We start from the raw sequence: 12,596 nt of genomic DNA, 5'->3' as shown, positions 1-12,596 counted from the left end.
TGCTCTTTAAGGATTGCCTGTGAGTCAGTGCAAAACCTAGTGCATTATATGCAAATGTCATATTGACAACAAGCTTGATCTAAGTGCATAAGAATTCAAGTCTAGCTAATCACTTGCATGCATTTTATCTGTTCCTTTATATTTCCAATACTAATTTGCTCAGGAGCAGTGCAGCTTCTGCTTGTGTTAACTCAGAGCAAACTAAAACAGTAACAAGAAAAACAAAATATAAAGATACTACACAGTATCTGTTAATATGCCAGGTCTTGTCATACAGTTTGCCAGACAACTGCTTACACTTACCATATAGTGCATTCTTTGAAGGGGAATACACGAAGGCTAATGTGTAGAGATAAAAGTTCAATAAACCATAAAATGATAAGAATTCTGCTGGTATTAAGTGTCAAGGATATTGCTCGATATAGCTCCATACATACTAACTTTGGAAACAAGACCCAAACCATACATAAGCAGTTTCAATGGAAAGTATGTTTACCTCACTGAAGTTTGAGATCATAAATGGCTAAACCAAACTGTGTGTTTTAAATTCAATGACAACTAATGTACTCAAGCTATTTCAAGGTAAAGGTCCCACTGAAGACAAAGCTTTAACACAAGTAACATTTGCTGAGATGAGGTCTACTCTTGAGTGGTGGAGCGCACAGTAAATTGAATAGTTCTGCCTTCAATGGCAAAAGAAAGCCAAGTAAGTGGTAGGTCTTCAGGTGAGTTTTTTATATTGTTGTTGTTTTACTTATAAAAAACATTCTTCCTTGGCACAGCGATTGAGAAGGAAGGAGAAAGGACTATCTGTAGATAGAACTCTGAATGTGGCTTCTTGTCATCACTTTGGGAAAATACTAAAGGTTTTACATACAGTTTTCTACTAACTCCCAACACATATTTAAGTTTATCAGTAATCTGAGCAGTTGCAGTCACACAGGCACTTTCAGAAAGTAGAATGAATTAGGATCTCGTGGCTCAGGTCCAGAAATACAGTTTGTAATCCTGTTGCCAACAGACATCAGAAATAGTCTCTGTCAAGTCACTGAAATTCTCTGCTATGACCTCTTCCATATGTAGACTTGGACCAATACAGAAACACATTTTCAGTCACTTGTAAACTACTAATTTCTCAATTATTTGGGTACATCCCATGCCAACTGATAGGTATACAACAGACCAAATTCATGCAGCAAATACAACCAAATTTTTCACAATAACTTGTTAAAATTACTTGAATGCACACATATCTAGGCCTTCATTCGTTCTGAAGAGCATCAGATGAAGTTGTGATTTACGTGATGTAAACAAATTAGACTGAAACTGTCTCAGCTCACAAAGAGCCATTACAAAATGCTGACATGAAACCTCAGTCAAAATGGACTAGAAGTTCAAAATCCCACCTGTTTCAGTCCTTAGGTACATGATTTTCAAATACCTTCTGCATGAAAACAGATTAACATTCCTACTTGAGCAGTATCACCACACAAGGATATAATTCTGGTAATGAGTTGACAGCTCAGCTACGAAGTTGTCCTGTAGAACTTGTGCTCCAAAGCGTAAGTAGAGAATAACAATGCTGTTGGAAAAAAAAAGATAAACCATATAGGTATACTGTCTCTTTAAACCACAAAATTGAAACGGTAGCTTGATAGAAGAGTGTATGAGAAAATAATTAGGTTAACATGCTCACCATTTATTTTAAGACACATTTGCTTTCTTAGTTCTAAATTAAGAATAATTCTTTTGTGACTAAAAGTCAGCAGGTCAGCTCAGTAAAGCAGAAATAAAAACTCATCATGGTCTGTTTCCCTCAGATTTCATCTACTACAGACAATCCAAGAGTCAACAGTAATTTGAAATAACTGCTTGGAGTAGGGGAGACAGATATTAACAATAATCTAAGAAACTAATTCTAAACTTCTGCTTTGACTAAGCGAAGCTTACAAAGCACCAAAAGAGGTGAACGGTGCACTGTAGGCCACTCAGCAGTACAGAAAACATCTCTGCTAAGTGAACCTCTAAGTCTTGCAGTGTATTACTCTGGTAACAGAAATAACATAAAGTTAGCTCTAAAAGCCTCCAGAAGGGTTAAAAACTTAAGAAATGCTTGCCATAACAATATATCAAAAGACATTCCTCAGTTTTATTGACAATTTTACTATTATAAACAAAATGTATTCAAAGCCCTGAAAAAAAGGTTATAAAAGTTACAGTACTGAGAAATGTACTTTGAAAAGCCTTACCTAATGACAAGCACTACAAAGGTTAATGCAGTCAAGAATTTTAACCTGAGATCTGAAAAAAATTGAGAAGAGTTGTTATTAGCGAATTTACAGCTACATCTAGGAGAAGCAAGCCCGGTTGGGGAAGAATCAAAAGAAATATTCCTTACCAACATAAGGCATGTTACGAAGTTCTGAGCATGCCCTCACTATCAGGAACAAAAGGTAGAGAATATATGTGGTTGCCACCACAAGGAAGAAAATTTTCATTCCCTGTAAGAAGAGTGTAAGTTTTTATTATTTAGCAAGATTTATTTCTTCTTCCCTCAATAGAAATCATTATTTCCCAAAGCACAACATAGAACGGTCAATTTATTCACGGAAAGTAGGCTTATGAAAGGAAGTACAATACAAGGATGGCTATACATCATGGTAGATTTTTGGGGAATGTAAAGAATGGATGTTTAACAGAAGTAATCATTTTGTTCACTGAGTTCACAGGGAAACGAATATCAATTATTTTCTAAAAACACAGCTCCTTAGAACAATACAAGGACCCCTACAAATCAGATCTTCCTTTACAACAAGAGAGTCTGAAATTTACTGGGACAGAGGATTTGGCAGGAGTAAAGATGTACAAAACTAACTTAATAAGAGGCTTAAAAAAACTTTATTTCAATCCCAACAGTCATGAGCCCGTGATTAAACTTGTGGTGTTGTCTCCAGATTTGCAAGATAATTTACTTTTCTCATTGGGATGAAGCTCAGTATGGCCTATGCACGATCTAAAGCAAAACTACAAGTACCTTAGTCAGAGCAAGACCCTCTGACCAGCTTTCATTGTTTTCTAATTTGTGTTATAGATTTTTAAGAGAAGAACAAATACCACTTCCTTTTATTGCCTAACTCCACCTGACAATTTAATAGCAAGAAAACATTTCTGACTTACCTGGAAATTACCTGTATCAACCCTGTATTGATATGTAGGATCATGCACTTCATTAACACTAGAAAAGATTCAAAATGAAAAAGTGGCACTTACACCAGTACACACGGCAAGGTCAAAAAGCCACACTGACTGAGAAACCCACTAACAAAGAAAAGGTTCAAAGTTACTGGACAGAGTTTATAACTAAAGGGTTTGGCTCTATAACTTGGTGTAATACCATTGATTCCAATAGAATCATGACCATTTATAGTACATAACATCATTGTTCTTCCCAAACTCAGCCTTGAAGGAATTTGGAGGATTTCAGTTGTAAGCATGTCTGATCTCCACACTTATTTTTTAGAAAATGTATAATCTTGTAAATTCCTACAAGCCTTCAGGATTTAGTGTTTAACTTTTATCCTTGGTGGTAAGAATGATGCTTAAGAAATAACTGCGGTATATAAGCCCTTCCCTCATAGCAATTCTGCTGATAGGGCATTAGCATTTCCTGCAACTGCGCTGCTTTCAGCAATGTACAACAGCACGGGGAAGGTTAGAAGGTATCTTCCTTCTGAGAAATAAAATCAGAGGTAAACACTCGAGACTAAAATGGTTTAGAAACTACAAATGTACCAGAACTGAGAATTTTCTGCGTGGGGAACAGTGCCACAACAGATTGACAAAGGAGCAATTTCTAGATCTCAATCCAATTTATAGCATTATGTATTACTAGATCAGCCATGGGGAATTCTGTTTTCAAATCAGTCACAATTTGCAAAACAGAAAGATGTAAGAATTTGAACTCCATCCCTATACCATAATCAGAGCATTAAGAAACAGATACCACTAATTACAATCTTCTCATCTTGAACACTCTCAGCTTGTTATTTTACACTAAATTTTAAATTACTTACGTTTGCCATATTCCCAGTGTAACAGAGGCCAGCCACAATAGTCCAACAATAAAGAATTTGGGCAGATAGAAAGTTAAGCACTTCCTTTCCCCCTGTTGAGAAAACAACAGTCTGGTGAAGGAGTGAACCCACATTTGAGATTTCATTCATTCTTGACAGAATAAAATAACTATCATCTTTGTTTCATTCAGCATGAACTAGATTAAGAGACTCGCCTTCTGCATTTTTAACCTGCACAGCTGATTATAGAAGACATAAAATTGTATAATAATTTGTGTTAATTAGATGCAGTAAATTTGGAGCATGCTGTTTATAATGTCCCACATATTTCACTGACACTGCAAATACAGAATACTGCTCCAGAATTCATATTTATCTTATGCAGTGGTTTAAAAAAACAATCAACCACCATATACAACAAAAAAACCCTGCATAATTCTGAATGTCTTGCAATAGTTTAGAGTGGACTGTCCCATCTATCTCATTTAGATAATCTACTTCACAAACTGTTTTTACACCAAAGCTTCATGTGTCACATTGCACATTAAGAATGAAATAAATGTGTCTTTTAAAAAACTTTGGTTTAATTTCTGTCACCTTTTGAGAGAACTGAAAAAACAAGTACTGTCTTCTCAGTTAGTAGATAATGCTGCACCCTTACCTGTACTCTTATACCATGGTAGACGCAAAGCCAGAACAACAACAGTGCACACAGAAACAGTGACTGGAATAGATCATCCAGCATTCCAGGAAACCAGCTGTTCACCAGAAAAGAAAGGGGGAAAAACGGATCTGTAACAAAATAAGAAAAAAAAAAAAAAAAATCAGCAGAATGGAAAAGCACAGTCTTTTTCATAAAAAAAGTAAAGCAGAATATGTCTTCAGAGGAACAAAAAACCCTAGATTTTTCAAATTACACCAATAAATGAAATTGAAGTTTGCTTTATATTAAAGTAATTGACAAATAAAATGGTGCCTCCAGCAACAATCCTTCGTGCTGTACAAATAATCTGAAATGGTTGCCAACATTTCTAGAAGATTTCAGGTTTTATTAGACCTTCTACTAAACCACTGTTCTTGGTGATGACCTAAAAAATTATCATAGGCTGACTGAAAGGCAAATATTATTTTGGTACTGTTAGAGAGTGCTAGAATTTGATGTGGTTTACCAGACTAAAAGTAGCCTACATTTTTAACTAAAGCACGAGTATCTGAAAAATGAAGAAGTAAGACTTAGCAGACAAACACAGAAATTGCATTTACATGTCACTATATGAAAGGTTCAGTATGGGGTTGCAGACACCTCTTCCAATCAACAAATAGAGTTGACATTCATGTGGCTGAAAAGAATGAAATCCACCTACTCATTATACCCTTGAATTTGATACACTTGAAAAGGGTTGTGGGGTTTTTTTTTGGTTCACAGAATCACAGAGTATTAGGGATTGGAAGGGACCTCAAAAGATCATCTAGTCCCATCCCCCTGCCAGAGCAGGAACACCTAGATGAGGTTACACAGGAAGGTGTCCAGGTGGGTTCTGAATGTCGCCAGAGGAGATTCCACAACCCCCCTGGGCAGCCTGTTCTAGTGTTCTGTCACCCTCACTGAGAAGAAGTTCCTTCTTATATTTAAGCGGAAGCTCCTGTGTCCCAGTTTGTACCCACTGTCCCTTGTCCTATCATTGGTTGTCACCAAGAAGAGCCTGGCTCCGTCCTCGCGACACTCACCCTTTATATATTTATAAACATTAATGAGGTCACCCCTCAGTCTCCTCCAAGCTAAAGAGACCCATCTCCCTCAGCCTTTCCTTAAGGGAGAAATATTCCAGATGAGGTCTCACCAGGGCAGAGTAGAGGGGAAGGAGAACCTCGACCTACTAACCACCCCCCTTCTAATACACCCCACGATGCCAATGGCCTTCCTGGCCACAAGGGCACAGTGCTGGCTCATGGTCATCCTGCTGTCCACCAGGATCCCCAGGTCCCTTTCCCCTACACTGCTCTCTAACAGGTCGTTCCCCAACTTATATTGGAACCTGGGGTTGTTCCTGCCCAGATATAAGACTCTACACTTTCCCTTGTTATATTTCATTAAATTTTTCCCCACCCAACTCTCCAGCCTGCCTAGTCTCGCTGGCATGTCAGCCACTCCTCCCAGCTTGGTGTCATCAGCAAACTTGCTGACAGTGCACTCTATTCCCTTGTCCAATTCACTGATGAATATACTGAATAGTACTGGTCCCAGTACCGACCCTTGAGGGACTCCACTAGATACAGGCCTCCAACTAGACTCTGCCTCATCAACCACAACTTTCTGGCTTCTTTCTTTTAGCCAGTTCGCAGTCCACCTCACTACCTGCTCATCCAGACCACACTTTCTCAGTTTAGCTGTGAGGATGCTGTGGGAGACTGTGTCAAATGCTTTACTGAAATGAAGATAGACCACATCCACTACTTTGCCATCATCTGTCCACCTGGTTATTCCTCATAAAAGTTAATGAGGTTGGTTAAGCATGACTTCCCCTTGGTGAAGCCATGTTGACTGTCCCTAATGACCCTCTTATCCTTGATATGCCTTGAAATGGCACCAAGGATAAGTAGTTCCATCACCTTTCCAAGGATGGAAGTGAGACTGACAGGTCTATAGTTACCCGGGTCCTCCTTCTTGCCATTTTTGAAGACTGGAGTGACATTTGTTTTCCTCCAGCCCTCAGGCACCTCTCCCATTTCCCAAGACTTGGCAAAGATGATGGAGAGTGGTCCACCAATGACTTCACAGTATCACAGTATATTTGGGATTGGAAGGGACCTCAAAAGATCATCTAGTCCGATCCCCCTGCTGGAGCAGGAACACCTAGATGAAGTTACACAGGAAGGTGTCCAGGTGGGTTTTGAATGTCTCCAGAGAAGGAGACTCCACAACCTCCCTGGGCAGCCTGTTCCAGTGCTCTGTCACCCTCACTGAGAAGAAGTTTCTTCTCAAATTTAAGTGGAACCTCTTGTGTTCCAGCTTGATCCCATTACTCCTTGTCCTATCATTGTTTGCCACCGAGAAGAGCCCGGCTCCAGCCAGCTTCAGCCAGCTCCCTCAGCACCCGCGGCTGCATCCCATCCAGACCCATGGATTTATGGATGTCCAGATTGCTTAATTGCTCCCTAACCCAGTCCTCATCAAACAAGGTAGACTCATCCATGGTCCTGCCTTTCTCTGGGGCCTCAGTGGTACGAGGCTCCACAGGATAGCCTCCGGCAGAGTAGACAGAGACAAAGAAGGCATTCAGTAACTCTGCCTTCTCTGTATCTTCTGTCACCAGGGCACCCACCTTGTTCATCAGTGGGCCTACATTGCCTCTAGTGTTAGTTTTATCTGCCATGTATTTGAAGAAGCTCTTTCTGTTGTCCTTGACCCCTCTCACCAGGTTTAATTCTAAGGAGGCCTTAGCTTTCCTACTTGCCTCCCTACACCCTCTGACAACATTCTTCCCAAGTGGCCAGCCCCTCCTTCCATGATCTGTAACTCTCCTCTTCCAGTTGAGCTTGCCCAGCAGTTCCCTATTTAAACAAGCAGGTCTCCTGGCTCCCTTCCTTGACTTCCTACATTTTGGGATGCTCTGGTCTTGAGCTTGGTAGAAGCAGTCCCTGAATCCTAACCAATTATCTTGGGGCCCTTTACCTTCAAGTATCCTTGCCCACAGGATTTCCCCTAGCAATTGCTTGAAAAGGCCAAAGTTGGCCCTACTTAAGTCCAGGGTTGCGATTCTGCTTGCTCTTCTGTTCCTGCCACATGAGATCCTGAACTCCACCATCTCATGGTCACTGCAACCCAGGCAGCCCTCAACCTTTACCGGTTGACTGGGGGATTTTTGGTTGGTTGTTGTTTTCAGTTTTGATGTTTGTTGGTTTGTTTTTTTTTAATTAGTTTTCTGAAGCCCTAGAAACAGCTGCTTATATGTTCAAGGCCAAATTCCATTCTGCCTTCTCTCTCTTTCACTCTCTTTTTAATTTTTTTCTTTAAAGGATCTTTTCTAAAAATTCCAGGATACAATTACCATTGTAAAGTAGAAGGAGGGGAAGGAGGATGGACATCCATTTCTGTTCAATACCCCAGTCTCTCATGGAGAATTTCCGCAGGGAATGTGCAAACAGACACTATAAAACAACAACAGTTTATAAGTAAGGAATACAGCCTTGATGGTTTTACCAGAGCAAAGAGGTAACACAGTACATTGCAAATGCTTCTTCATGAGGACTTTGCCACTGAGAACATTGTACAACAGGAGCCACATTTCCTAGCTTCTGCTTCAAGGTTGCTGGCTTACTCCTATGCAAATTACTTAATCTCCCAAGCAAACTGAGAAGGAAAGCAGCTAGTACTGCACAAATCAACGATGTATGAAAAAAAGTTGCCTAATTACTGGTGACACACTGTCAACAACCTCCATTTAAACACAATTTTTAAAAAAACAGATTCTATATCACAATCACAGTTACCTGCTGAGTGTCATCATCTTTGTGATAAAAATGCTATGCAAGTGTTCAGTGCTTTTGTGTCCTTACTCTGAAAATTCTGCATTTTAGATTTCATGTTGGGTTTTTACCAAACATTTTTTTTTTCCCCAGGGGCCAAATGGGGTTGGAGGGCAGAGAAAATCTAAATCATAGCATAATTTGGGTTGTAAGGGACCCTCTAGAGGTCATCTGGCCTATCCCCACACTCCAGGAAGTGACGACTTTAAAGTTAGACCAAGGTCAGATTCAACTGAGTTTTGCTCATTTTCAGAGATGTTAAGCCCAGCTTTGGGCATTCTATTCCAATGTCTGAGCCTACCTGCCCCGCAAAAAAATATTTTTTCCAGCATCTAAACATATTTTCCTTTGTTTAAGCAAAATTCTTTCTGTTCAATTCAAAATTGGAGTTTAGAAAAACAAGTTTTCCCATTTATCCTATTTTCTTAATGTTCCTTCAATACCACTTGTAAAAATATAAGAGCAGCAACTACGTAAATATTTTAGAAACATTTTTACACCTATTCAGTGATATGTCAGCTTTACTGCCTGTGCTTAAGTTACTAAACCCAGCATCACAGAGCAGTGTTACCAGCTGCTTATATAATATACTCCAGTAAAACCAAAACAAAATCTTACCGTGACCATAAAAGTAAGAACTACGAAGACAAATCGGAACCATATTTCCACTTGTGAAAAAGTCGGATTGTAGGTTTTCCACTACAACAAAACAGAAGAAAAACAGCCCAATAAGCAACGTTTTGACAGGGTACATATGAGATCAATAACTAGTATTTTTTGCAGATACTGGAAAGTTCTCTGCCTTCTCAAAATTTAAAGGTATAACTGAATTCCACCATGTCACCACGGAAAGACAAAGATAAATTCATGAAAAGGTAACAAAAGCAGTCTAATATCCTGCTTCTCTTTTACCCTGTCACTTTGTAACATACTCAGTGTGTTCTCATACATTATAGCATCCCACAGGACAAAAAGGATGTTCTTCACTGTTTTCAACTGAATGTCAATAATTGAGTCAATTCAGTGTGTTCTTCTTTATTACCAAGGTCAGATGCATAAATTCATTATGAAGAGGTCGATAAGGTCTGGTCATGCTTCCTGTAATACAATTATTTTCTTAAAGCTTATTCTCTTGTTTCAGAAGTGGAAGAAAGAAAATCAAGTAAGGGAAGAATAAATGACCTAACCAGAAATATAGAACTTTTTTCATAGGTTAAGGAGGAAAAGCTCCCTCTTCTCCTCTAATTATCAGAAGGTCACAAATATTAACTATAACATGTCAGTTTGCATGAACTCTGCTCTGTTGACAATTTATCTCATACTAGGTAAGCTTCTCTTTTGAAGCCACTTCTGAAACATAAACTCCCTGTTAGAACACGAAGCTTTACCTTTCAATGTGTTAAATCTGTCAACCTCTGTCTTGTCTTTTTAAACCATAAACATAGAATGAAAATTATATCTAAAGAAACCCATTATACAACAGGCAATCTGTGATTTCAACTGAGACCACCATACACCACTGTAATAATGAAATAAATTGGCAATTTTAGTCTCTGTGGGAAAGTAGGGCTTTGGGTTTGGGTTTTGTGTGCAAGTGTGCATTAAAGGAAGCCTGCAAAGCAAGATAATAAACAGTACAGCTGTAAATGCTCCAACACTTCGTCCTTTTTGAAATTTGGAACTAAGCAAAGGGTTTGTGAGTTTGGGGTTTTTTCCCCCTTAGAGCTTATTTTTAGTGATGTGCTTTATGCACTAGAATATTGCAAATATTAATATTCAGGAAGTGTATTTAGTATGGGAAAACCACTTGCTTTGCACTAAGATTTTTGCTTGCTACTTGCCCTGACATACTGAATGTTGCATATAGGTAGAATATATCATAGTAACCTATATTATAAATCAGGTTCAGTTCCGTACGCTCCAAATGCAGATGTTTCTAATTTCTTCCTGGAGCCAATCAGCACACACTGATGATGTAACTGTTTTATAAGCAATCTTTAGCACTATGAACTGAGTTAGTTGTTTCACTAGGTATTATTTTAGTGAATTATTTTATTAGCCTGTTTATTTTAGCTGAATAAGCTTTTTTCTCTTCCACATAAGCACAGTAAAATAAAATTAAAAAATAATAAAAATCTTCATTTTTCTTTCTAGTCCATGCTTTTGTAAAGCCCAGAGAAATCTTGCTAATTCAGATACACCTCCTGGAAAGTCTGAAAAAGATACCATGCTTTAGAGAGGCAACACGTCTACAAGCAAATGCAGAAAACTGGATGTTCTAGTCTAGCTTGCATACTGTTAAAACTATCTACCGAGAATTAGACTAAATCTATCTCTTCCAGAAAACAGCATTACCGGTTCTGAAGGAAAAATCTTTGAGTTAAAAAAAATGGTCTAGACCCTTAATAACAGCAAATGCTATAATAATTCTGACATTAGTAGTGACAGAAAAATTAATTATGCTGCATCTTTATTTTTATCTTCAAACATGGGATAACTTTCTTATTTCTGCTAAAGGAGACTTCTACAGCATTAGCAATTAGAGATTTCTTTAGTATAAAACCTTATACTTACTGTGAAAGTAATATTGTGGATGTTGTACGTTAACTTATTTAGATCTTCAAAGCTAACAAATATGTTGTACTGAGTGTAGTTCAGGTAGCCAAGGTGAACAACAATGATTTCACTGCATTTCTGTGAACACATACAGTGAAAAACAGTATGTAAATCCTTCAATTTATCGCAGAATATGCACTGTTAGTATAGGTTGGAGAAAGTGTTTCTAAATGACCAGATATCGATGATATTTATTACATGCCTTACCAATCTGACTGAACTGATAAATAAGGCTAGCTTTTCACTTAATTTGCTGAAAAGAACTGCTTGCAGCACCAGGAAGGATTCGAATAACTCTGTCAGTCAAGCTCTAGGTCATCCAATTGTGAGATGGGGCTATTTTGTACTAACTCATTTCTAAAAGTTAACAGGAAGAAAGAGAAAACCCAAGCATATTGCTCTTGGCTGTGTGTAATTAAATGTAACGGAACACTGTTTACTAATTTCTGCAGATTTCATACATTTGTGTGTATATAAAAAATAAAACACTATATGCTTATCACAAAAAACTTCAGCTACACCCTTCCTTCAGGACTTGCATCCAAGAAAGCTGTTTTAGATGTCTCTAAGCCTAAAAATTTCAGTTAAAATTAAACATTTCTTCACAGGTGACAAGAAATGTGGCTTTTTCAGAACACAGATGCCAGCTGATTTCAACCAGACTCTCTGTTAGGTGTTAGAGGAGAATTTTTCTCTCCTCTAGAGCACTATATACAGCCTTCTACCACAATATTCCATTCTTCAGTCTGCTAAATCTGTTTAGGTGACTAAGCAGGACACACTGCTTTGCTGGCAAAGACCTACTCTAACAAGAAAGAGGGATTTTTAAGGGGTAATAGGCACAAGTCATAGAAGTAAGCAGAAAGAAACAGATAGGTAGGTATCTTCCTCAGCATTACTAGCTGGCTTGCAATTATAAATAAGACTATGCTCCAGAGTCTTTCCTGAGACGTGCTTAACAGACATATGCTTCTCATTTGCAATGTAATGTAACATGCACACAAAAAGAAAATGTACTACATCCGAGTTTTGTTAAAGTAAGCACATACTTGTGCACAACTGAGTAATCTCGTCCGATTGTGAACCTGATTATTAACATATGGTGTGCTTCCATCGTTTACCACTCCAAGTACTTTGACTGTCATAGTAACATTCTTTTTGAGAGATACTGTAATTAAAAAAGAAAACATTAAGCTATTGCTACATGCAGAAATGAAATGTCAAACAGAGTTCCAAATATAGTTTAAAACACATATGATATCCAATGATTACATAAAGTTTTTCAGTTATACTTTACTGGAGTAGAGGTCCAGTACATCAAAGAACAAAAAAAATAAAAAACCAAGGCAAAACAAACAAACAAAAAACCAACCAACCAAC

At 38.2% G+C, this 12,596-nt stretch overlaps 1 protein-coding gene across 4 annotated transcripts in view; it reads right to left on the bottom strand.

Moving 5' to 3' along the window:
* Positions 1-12,596, bottom strand: part of TMEM181 (transmembrane protein 181) — a 47,373-nt gene that overhangs the window by 5,939 nt on the left and 28,838 nt on the right. For all 4 annotated transcript variants that reach the window (XM_082049796.1, XM_082049795.1, XM_082049797.1 and 1 more), the window contains exons 5-15: positions 12,266-12,384; positions 11,175-11,294; positions 9,219-9,299; positions 8,123-8,222; positions 4,735-4,865; positions 4,074-4,165; positions 3,178-3,235; positions 2,399-2,501; positions 2,250-2,301; positions 1,500-1,582; positions 304-393 (exon numbers count right to left, since the gene is read on the bottom strand). In XM_082049796.1, coding sequence (XP_081905922.1) covers positions 304-393; positions 1,500-1,582; positions 2,250-2,301; positions 2,399-2,501; positions 3,178-3,235; positions 4,074-4,165; positions 4,735-4,865; positions 8,123-8,222; positions 9,219-9,299; positions 11,175-11,294; positions 12,266-12,384 — 1,029 coding nt within the window. The remainder of the gene's footprint in view (positions 1-303; positions 394-1,499; positions 1,583-2,249; positions 2,302-2,398; positions 2,502-3,177; positions 3,236-4,073; positions 4,166-4,734; positions 4,866-8,122; positions 8,223-9,218; positions 9,300-11,174; positions 11,295-12,265; positions 12,385-12,596) is intronic.

This window comes from Streptopelia decaocto (genome assembly GCF_964273445.1).
Source record: "Streptopelia decaocto genome assembly, chromosome: 3".
In the NCBI taxonomy this organism is placed as follows: domain Eukaryota; kingdom Metazoa; phylum Chordata; class Aves; order Columbiformes; family Columbidae; genus Streptopelia; species Streptopelia decaocto.
Note: the sequence above shows the minus strand (reverse complement) of the source record. Positions and strands in the feature narration are given on the sequence as shown.